We start from the raw sequence: 23,400 nt of genomic DNA, 5'->3' as shown, positions 1-23,400 counted from the left end.
GATCAAATCTTCAAAAAATTATATCTTTTCAATGATGGACATTTTATTATGACATTATGAAGGAAAGTTGATCAGGATTAAATAAGTAGACTAAAGGTCAAGATTACAGGGTCAAATTTCAGGCTGACTTGGGTACAAAGTTCAAGGACAAATTGGATCACTGACAATAGCCCTGGCTATTATTTAGGTTAGGATTTGAGATTCAAAAGGAACAATTTGAATATTGTAGGTGGAAAGAAACAGCATGCGATGTGATTATTGGGGATACACAACGTCACCACGGGGCACTAACTGACCTGTTTATGGTTGGGATTTTCTAACATGTAATATTGACGAACGCCAATTCTATGGAAATCTTATATCGGGAACAAGATAAGCGGCGTGACCGCTGTAGAGGTCATCCCTATCTTGTCCGTGACCAGGGAGTAGCAGACCTAAGATAGATACAGTTCCCTACGATAACCACCTTTCCACACCGACTACAGCCATGTACACATTCGCCGTTTTTGTCGCACTACTCGGTAATTTTATTTATTAATTGAATCTCGGAGCATATTCTTTTTTTCTTTCTTTTTTTTTTACGGCAATTCTTCACTCTTGTGTTTTTCATTTGTAGGAGCTGTCTATGGACAGACACACCTGTGTGACAAGATTTGTTCCGCCCAGTACAGTCCAGTTTGTGGAAGTGACCGCCACACATATAGTAAGTCTTTTATTTGTCTCACACAGCACACATCTAATGCAGATTAATTGTTAATTCTGAACAAGATTGAGAAAACATTGGATTAAGTACATGTAAGAAATCTTACGTATGCCTGTTGTCCTTTTTATATACATATTAGCTAGGTGATAACAACTTAAGTTTGCGCGTTCAGTCACATAACTACATTACTTAATTTCAACAATAATATGGCATTGTCGTCATATGTGGTATAGAAAAATAAACTAACGATCAAGAATTGAACCTTTAATTACAAATTATCATTTTGATGGTATTTTGTTGTTCTGGTGTCCGCTATGTTCTTGTCATGGTTTGATGTTCTCCGCTGATCGAAATAACTGTCGTGACATTATCGAAGTCAATTGTCAGACTACTGCATGCTTATCCTATTGCAGGTAACATGTGTAAACTACAAGTTGCTGAATGCTACGCTCGACTGAAAGGTCAGCACATGACCTTGGCCCATAACGGACGTTGCACCTCCTCAACTCACTACACGCCTTCCAGCGCTCAATGTGATACAATTTGTGATGATGAGAGTGGTGACAGTGCAGTGTGTGGCAGTGATGGCGTCACCTACGGTAATATCTAACTTCCTTTTAAAAGGTACTATAACTACTTACAGGAATGATATATAAAGCATTAAAATAACTGCTTTTTTATGGAATGAAAAAAAGCATAAAATAATGTACATTGTAATCTAGAAGAAAGACTGGAAGTGTCTGGAATGATACACAACACCTTATTTGTATTCTATATTGACCGGTAGACGAAACAAAGCAAAGTTACTATGTTATATCAGAAATAACGTGGTAAACTTGTTGCAGTATTCCCCTAGATCAGCCAAGCAATGTCTTAGACACAAAAAAAGACTTATTCCAATCCCCCTCCATTCTGTCTCACTCTAGAACACTTCCCTCCAAATTGTCTCAGCTTCAGAAGTATCATTAGTTTTATTTGTAGTATGTTGTTTTTTCCCCGATAAATGAAAAAAAAGGCCTATTATTGTATCAATATTGGGCGTTTTTATCTTATTCCTTCTTGTTTTAACTATTGACTGCTCACGCCGTACATGTAAGTCGTGGTGTTAAACAGAAAATTGTAAATAAGTATATAAATTAAATAGTTTTAAACCAATGTTTTTAATTTTCAATAATTGGTTTCGCCTACTGTAAAGTATATGTTTCCGTTTCGTATCAGATTTACGAAATTTTAAACTTTCATAATTTCAAATACAAAAATGGTTTCATACTGGTAGATTTAGGTATTTGTCGGGGTTAGAGTATAACCATTTTGACTGATGAATGCTAGTTAACATGAAATTAATCCACCTTCGCATGTCACTTAACATATGACATTTGTAAAACATAATGATTATATTTCGACGAGTAACTTTGATTCAGAGACTATTTTTGATTATCAAATAAAAACAAGAAGGCCAATGGATCGTATTAAAGCTTCAGCATGGGATTTGTTAGAATCAATTAATTAATTTTCCTGTATCATTTTAGACAGTCACTGTGAATTTGACAATGCAAGGTGCCTGGCAGCTAGGCAACATGCCACTCTGAGCATACGTCACACTGGTCAGTGTACGCAGACGGACCTGGACTGTCCACTCCACTGTGACTCTAAAGATATAAGTCCAGTGTGTAGCATGGGAAACCACACCTATAGTAAGTATGTTAGAATGTAAGATACCGTAACACCAGGTTATATCACTGATAGCCAGTTATGGGGTTATGTTGGTGTCAAGTTGACCATTTACCTATACTTACTGACTATTGTCTTATCTAATGTATGGTTAGATCTAACATGTTTCTAGTCAGTGTACTCAATTTCATAAATTTGCCGCTGTTATAAATCATGGCATAACGACGAACGATGACGATATAAAATCCCCAAGGAATGATTGGATATTCTGGCATATAGATGTCCGACAGAATGTCCAAGTCTGGGGTCAGGGCTAGAGGAATTTCGGGCTACATTAATTTGTCCTGTACATCAAATGTAATTTATAATGATTTTCATATATATATTCATTTCTGAAACTATGCCGATCAATTCGATAGGTTTACCGTTTCTTTGCACTTTTGTATCTTATGGTGTTGTCAGGTAGAGTACACGTATGTTCTTGGATTTACATTATCATAGTACATGTATAAATCCATAAGGTCGTTGTGTTTTTAATTAAGTATTATCATTATGTATAACGGTATAAACGACCTTATTAGTTTGATGCTATAATAGTAGTATAAACCTGTGTAAACAGATGACAACAGTGCCGATATACTAGGCCGGCGAATAGAGGAGCCCAATCCACAGGAGTTTGGTAAATCTCGGAATTAATACGTAAACATACAATATGAAAGCACAAACAAATAATGCTTTACAACGGATCATGACAGTCTTTTGTTTCATTTGATTTTACCATGATATCTCCCAAGGATACAAAGTTCGAAAATGAACTTAATCCTTGGAGTATCGAGGATGTTGAATTATAAAAAGAACACAGGAATGTGGCTTCCATTTTCAATGTCATGACGTCATATTACAGGATAATTTCTTATTTATGTACAAACAAAATTGAGATAAGTAACGTTTATGTAGGTAAAGTAACCAGACTTAGATTAAATCTAAAATAGATGTATATATACTAGCACGGAGTGGTTTGTGTCAAGTTTGGTCCTATTAGTCCACCACGTATATGTGATATATTATAACTTAATTTTTAGCTGAGACCACGTATATGTGATATATTATTATTTGATTTTTAGCAGAGGACACGTATATGTGATATATTATTAATTGATTTTTGACAGAGAACGTATATGTGATATATTATTATTTGATTTTTAGCAGAGGACACGTATATGTGATATATTATAACTTGATTTTTGACAGAGAACAAGTATATGTGATATATTATAACTTGATTTTTGACAGAGAACGTATGCTACTTGAAGCAGCTACAATGTAGGTATGCCCACATTTCATCTTTAGCTGAGCACTACGATTTGGCACGCAACGGATCGTGTGATGGCCTGGACGTCTCCAAAACTTACCAGGTTGGTAATCTCGTAAAACAATAATATGTAGTCTGTGTGGAGTAATTAAGCTTATTGATAATTAAACAGGTGGTACAATGTACCTCCCAACATCAATGGTCCAAACAAGTACATACATCTAACACCAATGGTCCAAAAAAGTGCATACAATGTACCTCCCAACACCAATGATTCAAACAAGTACATACAATGTACCTCCACCCATCAATGGTCCAAACAAGTGCATACCTCCCAACACCAATGGTTCAAACAAGTACATACAATGTACCTCCTAACACCAATGGTCCAAACAAGTACATACATGTACCTCCAACCAACAATGGCTAAAAAAAGTACATACCTCCAACCAACAATGGTCCAAACAAGTGCATACCTCCCAACACCAATGGTTCAAACAAGTACATACAATGCTCATCCCAACACCAATGGTCCACACAAGTACATACAATGTACCTCCACCCATCAATGGTCCAAATGAGTACATACAATGTACCTCCTAACACCAATGGTCCAAACAAGTACATACAATGTACCTCCTAACACCAATGGTCCAAACAAGTACATACATGTACCTCCAACCAACAATGGCCCAAACAAGTACATACTTCCAACAAACAATGGTCCAACAAGTACATACCTCCAACCAACAATGGTCCAAATGAGTACATACTTCCAACCAACAATGGTCCAAACAAGTACATACCTCCAACCAACAATGGTCCAAACAAGTACATACCTCCAACCAACAATGGTCCAAATGAGTACATACCTCCAACCAACAATGATCCAAACAAGTACATACCTCCAACCAACAATGGTCCAAGTGAGTACATACCTCCAACCAACAATGGTCAAAATGAGTACATACCTCCAACCAACAATGATCCAAACAAGTACATACCTCCAACCAACAATGGTCAAAGTGAGTACATACCTCCAACCAACAATGGTCCAAGTGAGTACATACCTCCAACCAACAATGGTCCAAACAAGTGCATACCTCCAACCAACAATGGTCCAAACAAGTACATACCTCCAACCAACAATGGCCCAAACAAGTACATACCTCCAACCAACAATGGTCCAAGTGAGTACATACCTCCAACCAACAATGGTCCAAATGAGTACATACCTCCAACCAACAATGGTCCAAGTGAGTACATACCTCCAACCAACAATGGTCAAAATGAGTACATACCTCCAACCAACAATGGTCAAAACAAGTGCATACATGTACCTCCAACCAACAATGGTCCAAGTGAGTACATACCTCCAACCAACAATGGTCAAAATGAGTACATACCTCCAACCAACAATGGTCCAAACAAGTGCATACATGTACCTCCAACCAACAATGGTCCAAACAAGTACATACCTCCAACCAACAATGGTCCAAACAAGTGCATACCTCCAACCAACAATGGCCCGAACAAGTGCATACCTCCAACCAACAATGGCCCAAACAAGTACATAGCTCCAACCAACAATGGCCCTAACAAGTACATACCTCCAACTAACAATGGTCCGAATGAGTACATACAATGTACCTCCAACCAACAATGGCCCAAACAAGTGCATACCTCCAACCAACAATGGCCCAAACAAGTACATAGCTCCAACCAACAATGGCCCAAACAAGTACATACCTCCAACCAACAATGGTCCAAGTGAGTACATACCTCCCAACACCAATGGTCCAAACAAGTACATACCTCCAACCAACAATGGTCCAAGTGAGTACATACCTCCCAACACCAATGGTCCAAACAAGTACATACCTCCAACTAGCAATGGTCCAAACAAGTACATACCTCCAACCAACAATGGTCCAAACAAGTACATACCTCCCAACACCAATGGTTCAAACAAGTACATACCTCCAACCAGCAATGGTCCAAACAAGTGCATACCTCCCAACAACAATGGCCCAAACAAGTACATACCTCCAACCAACAATGGCCCAAACAAGTACATACCTCCAACCAACAATGGTCCAAACAAGTACATACCTCCAACCAACAATGGTCCAAACAAGTGCATACCTCCAAACAACAATGGCCCAAACAAGTACATACCTCCAACCAACAATGGTCCAAACAAGTACATAACTCCCAACAACAATGGCCCAAACAAGTACATACATGTACCTCCAAACAGCAATGGTGACAGGTTGACATAAGTGTCTGTGACACTTGTTCCTATTTTCATTATCGTCTTGTTTATCGTCCATTTTAAAGTGTATCTAAATCAAATCACACAGTAACATAACTTTCTAGTTATCTGATGTCTCCAGCAGTCTAAGCTAAGATAGGAATGCTATGGCTACAGTACGACGGCCCATATATACGCCTGGACAATATACACATAAGCAATTGATGTTTGTCCGAGATTTCCAGAAAAATGTGGTCAAAAAACTGCATATGCAAGTGTCGGACACATTTTATCGTCAGATTTTCCTTTGCTTTTTGTTTATTTCGACAACGCAGTGTTGGCCCATAACCGCCTTTGCCACATTTCGAGCTTTGCTCAGGTAATAAACATACCATTTGATAACTCCCGACTACCTGATGGGGCACAGGTGTATATGGGCCGTCGTACTACAGAGTTTTAATATCTACCTGTATTGTGTTCCTTTTGATAGCTGGATTGTAGTCCATACCAGTTGAATGCTCAGATTGCAGTAGAGGGTGGTCACCAGCAAACCTTGCTAAAGAACTGTGACCATACCTACAACCCCATCTGTGGCACCGACCTCCGAACCCACAGTAATCTGTGTTCTTACTGTCATAGCATGGCTCTACACCTCAAGCTCGGTCAGTACTGCAGGAAATGTCTTTATCGACTTAGTCAAATTACTAGTATGCATTATATTAATAAATGGTTTCACTGGATAAAGTGTCATTTAACATTTTTCTATCGTGGTCCCGATATATTTTGATACACGTATAAATTGAAATTACAGGACCAAAGTAAAACAATCTAGGCATCACGTTTCTGTTCAAAGGATCACACATATTGATTTTGAAAGGTTACTTGAACTTCGTCTTTTGTTGAGTTCGTCAATTCATGGTTTTTTTTGCTTTTATCTTCAATAGGTGTCAACCAAACCGTTGCTGTCATTGCGGAGAATGCTTGTCCATCCTACCTCTCATCGCACATCGTTGTTGGTTAAAAATCTATCCATTGCCATTAAATTAACCCTCAAAGCAAAACCACTTTGTTGTTATTCTGGACATTACTGTAACCAAGATACTGGGCTTGGATGCTTGGTAACATAAAAACTAACTTCATGCAAGCTTCCCTTTAAAGAAGTTCTGCTTCCTCAGTGCTATGATACAGCTCTGTTTGGGTAGATATAAGTGAATACTGCCAATGTTTTGTATGGTCTAAATCACGGCTTTGTTTCAGTAGACATAAGTTGAAGACTGTGAAGATTTGATTTCTTTCGGTAGATATAAGTTCAAACTGTAAATATTGTATGGTCTAAATCACGGTCTTGTTTCGATAGATGCAAGTTAAAGAGTGTGAAGGTTAATGGTCTTGGTCACGGCTTTGTTCCGAAAGATATAAAGTGTGAAGGTTTTATGTAAATAACCTGTGAAGATCTCGATTGGTCCTGTGAAAGATTAAACTTTTCTCCAAGTTTTCCATTCTTTCCCCTCTTCCACTTCATACTTTGGTAACTAGATACCCATATATCAATTCTTAAAAATTCAGATCAGATCAAATGGCCACAACTAGGGACCAATGGGAACCTACATAAGATAAAAATACCCTAACATAAATATTCTGGACAGAGAGGTACAAACTAGCTTCTAGTGTCGAAATCGAAGATGACCAACTACCCGGGTATTGGTCCTATTATTTTCTCGATCAAATTCTCGAAACAAAGAAATTACATATAATAATATCGTTGTCAGCTGTAAGTTTTAAGCAAACTCCCAAATTGCGGTCCCCTCCGACCAAAACTACTAACAAACTCCTATACTTACCGACAGATCAGCAAGGGCCATGTATTGTGGCAAAATATCCCCAATAATTATCAAGAAGGCATCTAACAATATAGCTGATGCTGATGTTTGACATTTGGACTTCAAAAACAATCGCAAGAAAGCAAAATATAAGTGGTTCACATTTACTATGATGTCACACTTGTTCCCTGTGATAGCTCATATCAGTTGGTTAGAACGTTGGCCACATAACCTCAGGTGAAGATCCCGGGTGAGTGGATCGATACCCAAGGCAATTTGTGTTTCTCGATAAGCTAAGAAATGTACCTTTAATCCTAATTGCTCTGGATAGCAAGTGACAGGTCTCCCCTATGTTGTAGTGAGGTAGCCACTAACTACTACAAAGAGTCCCTGACCAACTTAAAACTAGCTGTTCACGGGGTGATAAACCCAATAAACAGACTATAATCCAGTGACCTTGATCTTTTGTCAGTTGATTTATCCTTTAATTCAGACCAATTTTGCTTCATAATATCAGAACAAAATGTTATCACGAAAAAGATACAAAATTTGCCATGACAATGACCCAGTGACCTTGACTTTAAGTTGGTTGATTTCTTGTTAAATTCCGACTAACTTTGTCATAAAAAAATTATCAGTGAAAAGATGTAAAAATTGACCTTGACCTTTGATTAGTCGACTCCTTCTTTAATGCTGAACAACTTTGTTTAATCATATAAAGTGTTCATCAGCAAAAAAGTTTTTTTTAACCTTGACCTCTGACCTTGAGTCAGTTGACACCTTGTCAGTAATAGACTCCATGTTAAATTGTGAATAACTTTGCTTCATGTCATAATAAAGAGTTCAGTGAAAAGATGCAAAATTTGACCTTGACCTTTGGTCAGTAGACGCCTTGTTTGATTGTGAACAACTTTGCTTCATCATGTCATGAAATGTTTATCAGTGAAAAGATGCAAAATTTGACCTTGACTTTTGAGTCTTGCCTTTTGAACTGGATTTGCAATTTTGTGAACTTAAATTTCTTGATCAAGTTTCATGTGAATCGGTAAATAAACATCAAAGTTATAGCCAGGAGCAAAAATCTTTGATATGGGGCCCTAATAAAGTGATAATTTATTTATAGTATGTGTGCGAGGGAATTACCCATACAATAACTGTTTTATTATACCAGCATTTACATCATATCCTCCACTGTTCCTAATGCTTTTTCCTGAAGGTAATCTTTCAGCATGCTAACTGCTGTTTATATTACTTGTTGTGTGTTAGCACTGTCTTTTTCAAAAAAAAAAAATCCTCTCCGGCTATTCTTCATGCAGATTATCTAAACTTTGTACATTTTCCAAAATGTCCCTGGAGCAAACTGTGTCCGCTTCATCTTGGTCCCGAAAACGCATATGTTCTCGAGAGCACTTTCAGACTTTATTGTAATACAAGGGATGGTAGTAGAGACAATCCAAAGGGATATGACAAAGGCATTGTCTAATCAGAATGAACGAAGCAAAACAAAAACGGGAAAATGTGAATGCTCTCATTCCGGGTAAATAGCACTTTTGACTATTAACCTGGTTAATAGCATTTTTGGAGGATGTGGATCAAATAGCATTTCTATAGCCTACATTTTATATTTAGTGTAAAATAAGGAAAGGTATTAATACTAGCACCATATGTATCATAGATGTGCATTACACTGTTGTATCGAAAAACCAATTACAAATTTTGCAAAATTACTAATATACGATTTCAAGTGGTGTATCACAAAGTTTGCCTCTATCCGACTAAAAACTATACCATTTAGGTCAATTGGAAAAGCAATACAGAAGATCATCAATTTATCAAAAGCTGGGGTTATATTACAAAAACATAATACAAGACAATAACATGACTAATGTAATTCATATGCTGGGTTGAGAAGTCTATGGTATAATTTAAATGTATCGATTCCAAGTTTGTTGGAATATCACTTGTACTTTCTGAAAAATCAACCTAAAGACTAATCTCCACTTTCCAAGCATTCGTAATTTTCAAAATCACTGGACCATAAAATCTGGATTATATTAGGCAAATAATGAGTGTGTTGTTGTGTCTGCTGCCTGGCTTGCACCTTTTGAACAAAAGCAAACTTTAAATTGAGATGTCGACGATGACACCATCCTTCGAAAGTGTCGTCCTACAACTGCCAGTTTTAAAAAAGCCCATTACAGTTAACGATTACAGAACCTCAGTTCTTTGTCTTACATAATTTACGAAGGCTGTCTATATAATATACATGCATACAATTTCCAATCTACCTCAAAACTGAACACGCACAACTGGAATCTTAACATGCACAATTAGGGACCGAAAATCATCAGCCATTCCTTCCTTTTTCTGACTTATCTTCACAGCATGAACAAGCAAGGGGGACATAGTAAATTGAGAAAATTAATCCAGTTCTTCATGACATCTAACAGGTCACAAACACCTACCTGGATAATCTGAACAAGTCACTAGTTTTTTTTAACCTTTAATAAATTTTTAATTGCTGTATATACTTTGTTTTGTACAAACACTGATTGATCTGAACAGCTCCAAGTCTGGTAGTGGTGGGCTTACAATTGATTTCTGGGTAATATTGTAATTTGAGTGTTCTTTCCACTTTACCAACTTTAATACTACTCTGTCAAAGTCGTTGAAACAAACTGCGGATAAAAGTTATGCTCATTTCGTTAAAAACTATTGTTTGACAATGCATCAAAACAACACCACACTACATGATTAATGAAAGTAAAACATTTAATATCATTCAGCACTGACACAATTAAATCCATTTGAAAACTGTTTGATCATTTTGCATAAAAGTTTGCATTTCAATCTTCACTGGTCGTTTAAATATATGGCTAAAAAGTTCCTCTGTAAAACCAACAAGAAAATTTAATTCTTTAATTCTTCCCATAGCGCTGGCTATAAATACCAATGTTATTTTATTGTATTGACGTTTTATAATACACTCTGATATCAGTTTGTTGCCCCAGATTCCTTTAAGAAATTTTCTGATCATTTCATCCTCTAAGGCTGCATCTGATGCTCCTCCCTCTTCATGTAAATTACCTGTAAAGTGAATAATAAAACAATAAACAGTTTACCTATATTTCAATAAGATATACAGTTGAACAAGATCTCCAGGGTACTATCAATCAATATCTTCTAAATGATATAATAATGCTGAACAAGATCTCCAGGAGACTTAATCAATCAATTACTTCAATAAGATATAATATTGAATAATATAAGATCTCCAGGAGACTGAACCAATCATTTACTTCTTTAAGATACAAATGTATATAATGTTGATTAAGAGCTCCAGGAGAATGTATCAATATAAAGATTTGAAATTAAATAAAATATATATTACTTGTATGCCAGGAATTCCAGGATTTCGTAACTCCAATTTGGTAGGGATATTGTGCAGTCTCATAAGACAGCTTTACAGTTCTTTTGACAGTAGTTTTGGGAACAGCAGATCTCAAATTTTTCTGATAAATAGCTGAAGTTTGAAGGCATCTGTTGAAACAGTGTTGTATAAGTCTGTCATGGTGAACAACCCGGCTCTGAAAGAAAAAGAAAAACACTGCTTTCAACAAAATTGGGACTTATTGTTAAACTATTTCCTGATTGAAACTGATCATCCGACCTTCCGATCTTTGGTATATATATATTGTAATCTTATATCTTTCAGTAGTTCCATCCAATAATGTAAGCAAACTAGAACTATCGCCATGATGGCTGACTAATACCCCCGCAATCTGCACGAGTCAATGGTCAATTGGAACTATTAATTAGAGGCTAACAAAGATAACCCAGTAATATAGTGACCAGTTGCCATAGCAACCATAATTTTGAAAAAAAAAGTAAGTGGCATGCACATCTACACATGGTCCTCTATATTTGTGTGAAGTTTCATTGAAATTGGCCATTTAGTTTAGGAGGAGTTGTCCGGACAAACTTAAAGTTATGGTTCTTATCAGAAAACATGTTTATAGTGACCAGTTGCCATAGCAACCATAATTTTGAGAAAAATAAAGTGGCATGCACATCTACACATGGTCCTCTATATTGGTGTGAAGTTTCATTAAAAAATCAGCCTTTCGGTTTAGGAGGAGTTGTCCGGACAAACTTAAAGTTATGGTTCTTATCAGAAAACCTGTTTATAGTGACCAGTTGCCATAGCAACCATAATTTTGAGAAAAATAAAGTGGCATGCACATCTACACATGGTCCTCTATATTTGTGTGAAGTTTCATTGAAATCGGCCTTTCGGTTTAGGAGGAGTTGTCCGGACAAACTTAAAGTTATGGTTCTTATCAGAAAACCTGTTTATAGTGACCAGTTGCCATAACAACCATAATTTTGAGAAAAATTAAAAGGCATGCACATCTACACATGGTCCTCTATATTTGTGTGAAGTTTCATTGAAATCGGCCTTTCGGTTTAGGAGGAGTTGTCCAGACAAACTTAAAGTTATGGTTCTTATCGGAAAACCTGTTTATAGTGACCAGTTGCCATAGCAACCATAATTTTGAGAAAAATAAAGCGGCATGCACATCTACACATGATCATTAATATTTGTGTGAAGTTTCATCAGAATTGGCCCATTGGTTTAGGAGGAGTTGTCCGGACAAAATGCGTCTACAGACAGACGGATGGACGGATGGACGGACAGACAACCTGATTCCAGTATACCCCCCCTAACTTCGTTGCGGAGGTATAATTAAACTAATCAAACACAAACACAGCTTTTATCATTGGAAATACTTACATGGAAGTTCTTTTAAGATCAAAATTTCAAACATCAAGGTCACTGTTACTATTAATATAAAACTTGTTTCTGCTCAAAAACGGAATTTCCCTTGTACTGACATGTCTTTCTGGATCACCACTTCCACAAAATAATACAAATTCAAGTGGACCAAACACAAGCCATGCACACTGCTTTCATTTTGGAAGTGCTTGCTGTAACTTGGGTTTCCATATCAAAAGGTTGAAGGTCAGACATCATTATAATATCACCATTACTTTATGTATACCAGGTGGGTACGGGTGTATGGGGGAGCATGTATACCAGGTGGGTATGGGTGTATGGGGGAGTATGTATACCAGGTGGGTATGGGTGTATGGGGGAGTATGTATACCAGGTGGGTATGGGTGTTTGGGGAGCATGTATACCAGGTGGGTATGGGTGTATAGGTGAGTATGTATACCAGGTGGGTACGAGTGTATGGGGGAGTATGTATACCAGGTGGGTACGGGTGTATGGGGGAGTATGTATACCAGGTGGGTATGGGTGTATAGGTGAGTATGTATACCAGGTGGGTATGGGTGTATGGGGGAGCATGTATACCAGGTGGGTATGGGTGTATGGGGAGTATGTATACCAGGTGGGTATGGGTGTATGGGGGAGTATGTATACCAGGTGGGTACGGGTGTATGGGGGAGTATGTATACCAGGTGGGTATGGGTGTATGGGGGAGTATGTATACCAGGTGGGTATGGGTGTATGGGGAGTATGTATACCAGGTGGGTATGGGTGTATGGGGGAGTATGTATACCAGGTGGGTACGGGTGTATGGGGGAGTATATATACCAGGTGGGTATGGGTGTATGGGGGAGTATATATACCAGGTGGGTATGGGTGTATGGGGGAGTATATATACCAGGTGGGTATGGGTGTATGGGGAGTAGGTATACCAGGTGGGTATGGGTGTATGGGGAGTAGGTATACCAGGTGGGTATGGGTGTATGGGGGAGTATGTATACCAGGTGGATAAAGTGTATCGAGTATGCCATTAATTGATTACTAATATGTAGAAACATGAATATTAATGCCCCCATTCCCCACCACCCTCACATTTGACCTAAAAATCAGGCCGAGTTTGTAGTGTACAAACTGAACCCGGCTCACCACCTATATCCTCCGTCAACCCAGGCTTGTTGGGTTAGCTTGGCAATGTGTAAAGACTTGACTCCAAGTAATAATCAAGTAGATCTATTAACAGTTACAACATGTAGACTACAAAATTACATAATGGGCCCCAACAGTTACAACATACACAACAACTTTACATGCCCCACGTACTTCGCCTATAATTTCCAAGCTAACTCCCTAGCCTCTATATCCTACAATCTATATTGTCCCCCATCCTGCCTAATGCACCTCGCTACATGCTCCATCACTAAGACCTCTACTTTTAAGTGACTTGGGAAGTCACTCCTTCAAACTGCCCATTGCAAAGTATGATTACAGTATGTCATGGTCAATGACGTCAAATGTAGTAGACAGGTCAAACATGTTCGATTCTGGTACAACTACATCTTTAACCTATACCTACATATATGTACATTTACTGTCATTTAGTACACCTAAATTACACACATATTTTCAATACCCACCATATATTTTGCTAAAATAAGATCAAGTATACTGGGTATTGCTAAAGCAACACATGTCTTCTACAGGCTCTTGCTAAAAATAGTAAGTGACCTTGACCCAAAAACCCTGAAACTCGAATTTGATATGTAGCTATGTATATACTCATACTGAAGTTATATATGAACTCTCACCAATGTACCGTATTTGACCTAATAAGGGCGCCCCTACCTTTTTTCAAGGAAATAAATCTTTGACTGAGTGTCAAAATGGTGTTCAAAAGTAATAATTCATGTGAAATATTTTGCTACTTTATGTGTTCAATTTTCTTCAGCAAATTAAGTAACTGGAGCACATGTTTTCGCCACATTTTGCGTATTCCTACAGGCTACAGATGACATGTCAGTGCAAAGAGCACCCAAAACTAAACACACATGTAAATAATAACTTACCATCTTTATTTGAAGGTAAAGTAAAGACTTCATTCTTGTTGATAAATAACTTTTGTTCAGAACAGAAAGCTAGTAAAAGACATTGTAAATCAATTATTAGGTCAAAGAAAATGATGTCTGATATGATCTGGGAAATCACCTGTTTCTATAAATAGAACACAAAAGAGTTCCATTTGAACATAAATGGTGGAACACATGTTCTCTGGTCTAAAGATCAGCTGGCATGGTTTACAGGAGTATTCAAGTGGTGTTTAAGCTTAATATATGATAATGATTAGATATCTTCATCTGGAATATTTTACCGTTTCCACAACCTTGGGTATTCTGCTTTAAGGTATAGTCTGTTTCATAAAACTTCAGAATAACAAATCTTAATAAGGGCGCCCCCACTGTCAATTACCGTCGCCCTGCGCCCTTATTAGGTCAAATACGGTACCTAGAAGCATGACTGAAAAAAGTGCTGAAAAATCAGTGGATGGAGTGACAGACGGACTAGGAGGAAACCTATAATCCACCTGGTTTCACCAGTAGGGGAGTAATTATAACATAGACATAGTTGTTCAGATCCCCAGCAAAAATATAATAATGTCAAAATTAGAATATAGATTGTACTTATTTGGGTGCATGCATGTATACATGTGCAAGAGACAGACATGTAAGCCTGTTCATGTCAAAAACGAGATAAATTTAACATGTTAGCATCTAACACGTTTCATATAAACTTTAAGCAATACGCTAATTACACTTTAAAACGTCACATTTAACATGCTAAACAATCAAAAATATTTTAATGTGATTTACAGTTTTGTTAATTAACGCATTAAAAGTTGGGTTTTTTGACTTACAAAGAAAATTTGTTGCATATACATTCCGTTTTTTAATTAGTCTACAGTATGTCCAGATGATGCCAAACTCCAATTTCTCAAAGAAATAGGAACAAGAGTGGAAATAGATGTGACACTAACAAAAGAACAGTATTCGTAATATGCATTTTTGATGAATATACCTGGTAGATTTTGAGTAATGGAATTGGATGATTTACAGAGAAAGTGTCAATGCATGCAGAATCACACACATATATTGGTAAACAGTAAGGTTGTTACAATATTGAAAGGGATAATAATAATAATAATATTTATTCAGGTAAAGTATACACAGTACAATAGTATCAGATATATGTTATACAATATTTACATCATTTTCTTAATTTCATAATAAATAAAATCAAAGTACTGGAAGTACTGTAAACGAACATTATTGTTTAATGCAAAATCAGTAATCTTCTAAGTTTAAAGTCGATAAATTTACTGATATTGGTTTAGGAATTAATTGCAAATTATTTGAAATGTTTGCAGCTGTTCTGATATGATTGAACACATGCATATTTCTGTAAGGTCCTGATTGAAATTGGAAGTTTATTGATCTATCTTGGATGGATGAAAATAAAATATGTCTTCTTTCTTTCGGGAAGCCATCATCAGTTATAATACAGCCAGGACTCTGTGACCTTATTGATGCCAACTTCTAATATGCACTAAATTTAGGCTAGTTCCATCGTTAGTTTAGCATATTTCAACTTAATATGATGAAACACACATAAAGAACTACTGAAAACCAAAACCAGAGCTACTAATCAAGGCCCGGATTAGGAATGTATCCTATTGAAACTGTACTCAAGCATGTATGGTACTTCAAAACAAAAAACTTGACTCCTTTTGTTCAGGAATCATTTGATGTTAATAAATCTTTATATGAGAAGATATACTTCTGGTATAATTACAGCATTGTACACAATGTGATAAAGAATAACAACCATATAAAGACTATCTTCATCAAATAATTCAGCAAACAGGAAAAGAAAACTTCAAGCTTCATTTTCAACTTCAAACTGATAAAGGTTACAGTCCATTCGATGGGATGACACATTCCCTATTTATTGTCCCTTTCCAATGTTGACCATCCAATCATAGTGAACCACACACAGTTCAGCAATGTAATTGCACAAATCACATCCTTTATGTGGAGAGAACAGTTTTCGGGGTGTTATAAGATTCCATAACTGTATGCAAATTTGTGAATCATTCCATATCTATATCTATATATATACCGTTCGTGTATATATTTACACATATCAAAATTGGAATGACACAGGAGATTTGCAAGTTTAAGTTCACCATCAGTCATGGGAGGTTTACGTAAAATGTTATATTTACCGGGGTAATTAGTAATTTTGATTATATATTTATCAAGCTCTATTCTGTACTTTCTACCAGTGCTTATATTAGAGAATGGACACAATTATATGTTCTCCAATGTCAAAATTAACCATATGTAAAATATTAGGGGTTTATTTGACCGAGACGTATTTAAAATGTTTGTAATCATTCGCCATTCGAGGCCTGATTGCCGTCATATTTTAATTACCAAAATGGACCTGAAAGCAATATTTTAAAAAAGAGAATGATCTGTGACTTGAATATTTCATAAAAATAAGTTAATACATCGTTTATTCACTTCATTCAGATCTTCAGACACCACATAATTTGTGAAGTCATATATAGAAATATATGAACCATTTTGTTATTGATTAATAGTTCACACAAGTAAGCACTAGATGTAAGCAGTAAGTATATGTACCGCTATCTACTGGCATGACTTTGAGTACAATAGACTACACTCGCTTTGTGGATATTGATAGGATAACATATATTTACATACTAATTCAATTTTAGAATTGTAACTGAAATCTTGCAACAGCATGGCACAAATAGTCATCTGAACATTTGTTGTATATTGAAAAAATATTTAAGGTAAATATTAACTCATTTGCTTGACTTAAATTTTCAGTTTATCAATTCATCGATTACTCTGTGTTTGAAGTATGGTGTAGTGAGAATTTCAAGTCTTGATTATGACTTGATGAAAATTCTAAATTAACAAATTATTACAAGGGCCCAATGGGCCCAAATCGCTCACCTGCAATGCAGTGATCTTTTCATATATGGATCCTGCAGTTATTTGAAAGCATGCTACAGGACCAATATAATGTCTCTCTGCACTTTGGCTTTTCACTAAAAGTCATTTAAAGATTTAAGCATACTTGATCGACGTGACCTTGAATGAAAGTCAAGGTCATTCATTTGAACAAACTTGGTAGCCCTTCACCCCAGCATGCTACAGGCCAAATATTAGGTCTCTGGGACTCTTGGTTATTCAGAAGAAGTCGTTTAAAGATTTTAGCCTTTTTGACTCCTGTGACCTTGAATGAAAGTCAAGGTCATTCATTTGAACAAACTTGGTAGCTCTTTACCCTAGCATGCTACAGGCCAAATATTAGGTCTCTGGGACTGTTGGTTATCGAGAAGAAGTCGTTTAAAGATTTTAGCCTTTTTGGCCCCTGTGACCTTGAATGAAGGTCAAGGCCATTCATTTGAACAAACTAGGTAGCCCTTCATCCCAGCATGCTACAGACCCAATATCAACTCCCTGGGACTGTTGGTTATTGAGAAGAAGTCGTTTGAAGATTTTAGCCTTTTTGACCCCTGTGACCTTGAATGAAGGTCAAGGTCATTCATTTGAACAAACTTGGTAGCCCTTCACCCCAGCATGCTACAGGCCAAATATTAGGTCTCTGGGACTCTTGGTTATTGAGAAGAAGTCATTTAAAGATTTTAGCCTTTTTGACTCCTGTGACCTTGAATGAAAGTCAAGGTCATTCATTTGAACAAACTTGGTAGCCCTTCACCCTTCACCCCAGCATGCTACAGACCCAATATCAAGTCCCTGGGACTCTTGGTTATTGAGAAGAAGTCGTTTAAAGATTTTAGCCTTTTTGACTCCTGTGACCTTGAATGAAGGTCAAGGTCATTCATTTGAACAAACTTGGTAGCCCTTCACCCCAGCATGCTACAGACCCAATATCAAGTCCCTGGGTCTTTTGGCTATTTAGAAGAAGTCGTCTAATTTTTTTTAGCCTTTTTGACTCCTGTGACCTTGAATGAAAGTCAAGGTCATTCATTTGAACAAACTTGGTAGCCCTTCATCCCAGCATGCTACAGACCCAATATCAACTCCCTGGGACTGTTGGTTGTCGAGAAGAAGTTGTTTAAAGATTTTAGCCTTTTTGGCCCCTGTGACCTTGATTGAAGGTCAAGGCCATTCATTTGAACAAACTAGGTAGCCCTTCATCCCAGCATGCTACAGACCCAATATCAACTCCCTGGGACTGTTGGTTATTGAGAAGAAGTCGTTTGAAGATTTTAGCCTTTTTGACCCCTGTGACCTTGAATGAAGGTCAAGGTCATTCATTTGAACAAACTTGGTAGCCCTTCACCCCAGCATGCTACAGGACAAATATTAGGTCTCTGGGACTCTTGGTTATTGAGAAGAAGTCGTTTAAAGATTTTAGCCTTTTTGACTCCTGTGACCTTGAATGAAAGTCAAGGTCATTCATTTGAACAAACTTGGTAGCCCTTCACCCCAGCATGCTACAGACCCAATATCAAGTCCCTGGGACTCTTGGTTATTGAGAAGAAGTCGTTTAAAGATTTTAGCCTTTTTGACTCCTGTGACCTTGAATGAAGGTCAAGGTCATTCATTTGAACAAACTTGGTAGCCCTTCACCCCAGCATGCTACAGGACAAATATTAGGTCTCTGGGACTCTTGGTTATTGAGAAGAAGTCGTTTAAAGATTTTAGCCTTTTTGACTCCTGTGACCTTGAATGAAAGTCAAGGTCATTCATTTGAACAAACTTGGTAGCCCTTCACCCCAGCATGCTACAGACCCAATATCAAGTCCCTGGGACTCTTGGTTATTGAGAAGAAGTCGTTTAAAGATTTTAGCCTTTTTGACTCCTGTGACCTTGAATGAAGGTCAAGGTCATTCATTTGAACAAACTTGGTAGCCCTTCACCCCAGCATGCTACAGACCCAATATCAAGTCCCTGGGTCTTTTGGCTATTTAGAAGAAGTCGTCTAATTTTTTTTTAGCCTTTTTGACTCCTGTGACCTTGAATGAAAGTCAAGGTCATTCATTTGAACAAACTTGGTAGCCCTTTACCCCAGCATGCTACAGACCCAATATCAACTCCCTGGGACTGTTGGTTGTTGAGAAGAAGTCGTTTGAAGATTTTAGCCTTTTTGACTCCTGTGACCTTGAATGAAGGTCAAGGTCATTCATTTGAACAAACTTGGTAGCCCTTCACCCCAGCATGCTACAGGCCCAATATTAGGTCTCTAGGCCTTTTGGTTATTGAGAAGAAGTTGCTTGAATGGAAAGTTGACGCCGGACGGACGGCCGGACGGACGACGGACGGACGACGGACGCCGCGCCACGGCATAAGCTCACTTGCCCTTCGGGCAGGTGAGCTAAAAATGAATTTGTTTGAAAAATAACACAAGTTCCACAGCAATATTATATAGAGTATCAACCACAATATATCAGAAGTTATCAAACTACAGATAACAATTAACGAATGAATATCAAATTAAGTGAATATCACAAGTATTTTTGCATTTGTTTTTAGATAATCCGGATTTCCGTCTTTAAAAAAAAATACCTAGTAGACGTAGTGCATAGTAAACGTAGCCATGTAACAGCTGATTTTAATCAGATATAACTTAACATGAACTTAACACCGTCACAGAAGTTCGTCGCAATCGAAAATTTGGTCGTGAAGCTAAAAATGAATTTGTTTGAAAAATAACACAAGTTCCACAGCAATATTATATAGAGTATCAATCACAATATATCAGAAGTTATCAAACTACAGATAACAATTAACGAATGAATATCAAATTAAGTGAATATCACAAGTATTTTTGCATTTGTTTTTAGATAATCCGGATTTCCGTCTTTAAAAAAAAATACCTAGTAGACGTAGTGCATAGTAAACGTAGCCATGTAACAGCTGATTTTAATCAGATATAACTTAACATGAACTTAACACCGTCACAGAAGTTCGTCGCAATCGAAAATTTGGTCGTGAAGCTAAAAATGAATTTGTTTGAAAAATAACACAAGTTCCACAGCAATATTATATAGAGTATCAATCACAATATATCAGAAGTTATCAAACTACAGATAACAATTAACGAATGAATATCAAATTAAGTGAATATCACAAGTATTTTTGCATTTGTTTTTAGATAATCCGGATTTCCGTCTTTAAAAAAAAATACCTAGTAGACGTAGTGCATAGTAAACGTAGCCATGTAACAGCTGATTTTAATCAGATATAACTTAACATGAACTTAACACCGTCACAGAAGTTCGTCGCAATCGAAAATTTGGTCGTGAAGCTAAAAATGAATTTGTTTGAAAAATAACACAAGTTCCACAGCAATATTATATAGAGTATCAATCACAATATATCAGAAGTTATCAAACTACAGATAACAATTAACAAATGAATATCAAATTAAGTGAATATCACAAGTATTTTTGCATTTGTTTTTAGATAATCCGGATTTCCGTCTTTAAAAAAAAATACCTAGTAGACGTAGTGCATAGTAAACGTAGCCATGTAACAGCTGATTTTAATCAGATATAACTTAACATGAACTTAACACCGTCACAGAAGTTCGTCGCAATCGAAAATTTGGTCGTGAATTCTGTATTTTGCAAATTATTTCAAAATACTTTCAGGTAAAAGAAAACAAAAATTCTCGTAAAAATATCGATTTTGGGTCGACTATCGGCCATTTCGGTAATTCAACTCCAACGACAATCGGGCCGCGATTCGCAAATGAATAATTAATTTAAAATTCGGTCAAATAAACCTCTAATATTTTATATATGATACAATCAGGCATTGCAGAACATATATTTTGGTCAATCCTCTGAAAATAATGCCAATTTATATTATATTAAGCCCGATTTTTCTTCGTTTCGGTATTTCCAAGTCTGCTTCACGTGTGGTCCGTTTCAGTAAATATTCTCGTCTTTGCCGAAATAAAAACAAGCTATATAATTGTTCATTTTAAACATGACAACAACTGCCAACCACACGTATCCAAAAATGTTATTGTTGATATCATCTGAATATTGCCGTAGTTATCTGTCACTTCGATTGTAAACCCCATGCCAAAGTGAAGGAAGAATATACCAATCAAATTGGTTTATTTTTCATTTCCGTAAATCTTGCAGTTACCTCCCTTACAACAGTAAATACGTTCCAAGTATCGCCTACAACAAGCAATCCCGTGCACATAGCAAGATATTATCATTTGCATTTGATTTATTGGGTCATTTTCGTCAAAGGAAAATGGTATATGGAAATCGATGACAATTTTAACGCTATGACCAGTCACCCTGACCACAAATACCACCTAATTGTAAGCCTATACATATGTACAGTTCTTTCTCGCAAACACGTACAGTAACTACAGTAAAGTATGATACAATGTATCGTCTCGTATGCCGTCATTGATATATTTCTTTCTCTAAATTATAGAAATACACACCTAGTTGATAATGATGTAACATTCTAGAATATATATATTACACATTTAAGTAAATCGCGGACAAATTTGCAAAGAACACGGATCGAAGAGCAAAACTTTCTAAACATCCGGAGACGAATGCGCCTGCGCAATAGTTGTTTACATAAATATATTAACCTGGACCGGAGTTATCGCAAAGTTCAGGTTCATTTAGTCTTCACATTTCGCTAGCGTTATGCATTTCTCAAATCGTATGCATCTTGAAAACACCTACTGAATACATTTCAACCTTTTCGGTAAAACTACTATATAAAACGAAGATGTTTTTGCAAGTAAGTTATTTGAAGCGTAAGGCAATGGGGGCAGCCATATTTCATTGAAACAGACAGTAGATGGCGTATTGGTAAATGTGGCTACCATATATGGTTATATTTCTCAGTCCAGTTCTTGATCACAATAACCGAACATTAATGTTCGTTTAAAAAAATGATGAGTGATTAATTAATAGTATCACAAATATTGTTGAAATATCACAGTTGACATAAGTATTGCGTTATATATTGCACCACATTATTGTTATGGAGTAAATTTGCTTTACCTAGCTAGGATTGCCCATGAAAGCCGATGTAAAAGAATTTTAATCATTATAATTATTTATTTATCATATCAAAAATTTGTCAAACATGTATAGGCCTAGCCATTAAAAGTACTAGCGTAGGTATCAAATACACTTTTAAAAAAATATGAATTTGATAAAAAGTAGTGCAGGCTGACTTTTTCAAGAGTTGGGGATATCCCTACCAGCGAGATCTGCTTAACCACTGTGTACCTCAAAGATATCATGCATGGTGGCAAATTATTAAAAAATATTAGATGTTACAAAATTTTAATCCGGACCGAAGATTAATCAAATTTTATAACTTATATCAACCGAAGATACTGCTCTAGTAGACGCACCGCATCATGACATGTGTATTTCATTTTTAAAAGTTTGTAGATTTCAATTCTGTACAGCAGAGACCTATATACTACAGTAGTATATACTAGGTCTCTGTGTACAGTAAAAATCTAAAATACTTGCTAGATTCTATAACAATTTACAGTCGATCACCACCACGGATGCACTGTAGTATGAAAAGTATATCCTCTCCATATAATAAAGCGCTACAGAGTTAAGTTTTTGAATATATAGCCTTGGGCACATAAAAATGATGGAGTTAGGTTTACTTGTTTACGCACCAATAACACCGATGCATATGCCATTCCTGAATCTTCTTCGCTGTTCGAGTTTTACCGGAAGTACATATGAAATCATCGTTTGCTACGGGCATTTTCATTGGT

At 36.6% G+C, this 23,400-nt stretch overlaps 2 protein-coding genes across 2 annotated transcripts; one reads left to right on the top strand and one right to left on the bottom strand.

Moving 5' to 3' along the window:
* The first annotated feature begins 382 nt into the window (after nt 1–382).
* LOC117322991 (serine protease inhibitor dipetalogastin-like) lies at nt 383–7,001 on the top strand. The gene is made up of 7 exons (XM_033878003.1): nt 383–521; nt 617–703; nt 1,117–1,302; nt 2,233–2,397; nt 3,668–3,789; nt 6,431–6,602; nt 6,885–7,001. The coding sequence occupies exons 1-7, from the start codon at nt 488–490 to the stop codon at nt 6,959–6,961; spliced, it is 843 nt and encodes a 280-aa protein (XP_033733894.1). The 5' UTR covers nt 383–487; the 3' UTR covers nt 6,962–7,001.
* Nucleotides 7,002–10,513: 3,512 nt separating this feature from the next.
* LOC117322902 (28S ribosomal protein S24, mitochondrial-like) lies at nt 10,514–23,394 on the bottom strand. The gene is made up of 3 exons (XM_033877890.1): nt 23,299–23,394; nt 11,152–11,347; nt 10,514–10,847 (listed from the first exon to the last, which is right to left on the bottom strand). The coding sequence occupies exons 1-3, from the start codon at nt 23,320–23,322 to the stop codon at nt 10,558–10,560; spliced, it is 510 nt and encodes a 169-aa protein (XP_033733781.1). The 5' UTR covers nt 23,323–23,394; the 3' UTR covers nt 10,514–10,557.
* Nucleotides 23,395–23,400: the final 6 nt, after the last annotated feature.

This window comes from Pecten maximus, chromosome 1, assembly GCF_902652985.1.
Source record: "Pecten maximus chromosome 1, xPecMax1.1, whole genome shotgun sequence".
NCBI lineage: Eukaryota > Metazoa > Mollusca > Bivalvia > Pectinida > Pectinidae > Pecten > Pecten maximus.
Note: the sequence above shows the minus strand (reverse complement) of the source record. Positions and strands in the feature narration are given on the sequence as shown.

Bases quoted from the DNA above. Each gene is read 5' to 3' on its own strand.
- LOC117322991 (XM_033878003.1), top strand. From the start codon at position 488: ATGTACACATTCGCCGTTTTTGTCGCACTACTCG. The intron at 1,303-2,232 runs GTAATATCTAAC...GTATCATTTTAG, and splicing joins CAGTGATGGCGTCACCTACG to ACAGTCACTGTGAATTTGAC. The intron at 3,790-6,430 runs GTTGGTAATCTC...TCCTTTTGATAG, and splicing joins ACGTCTCCAAAACTTACCAG to CTGGATTGTAGTCCATACCA.
- LOC117322902 (XM_033877890.1), bottom strand. From the start codon at position 23,322: ATGGCATATGCATCGGTGTTATTG. The intron at 11,348-23,298 runs GTGCGTAAACAA...TTTTTCTTTCAG, and splicing joins CATATGCATCGGTGTTATTG to AGCCGGGTTGTTCACCATGA. The intron at 10,848-11,151 runs GTAATATATATT...TTCACTTTACAG, and splicing joins CTGGAATTCCTGGCATACAA to GTAATTTACATGAAGAGGGA.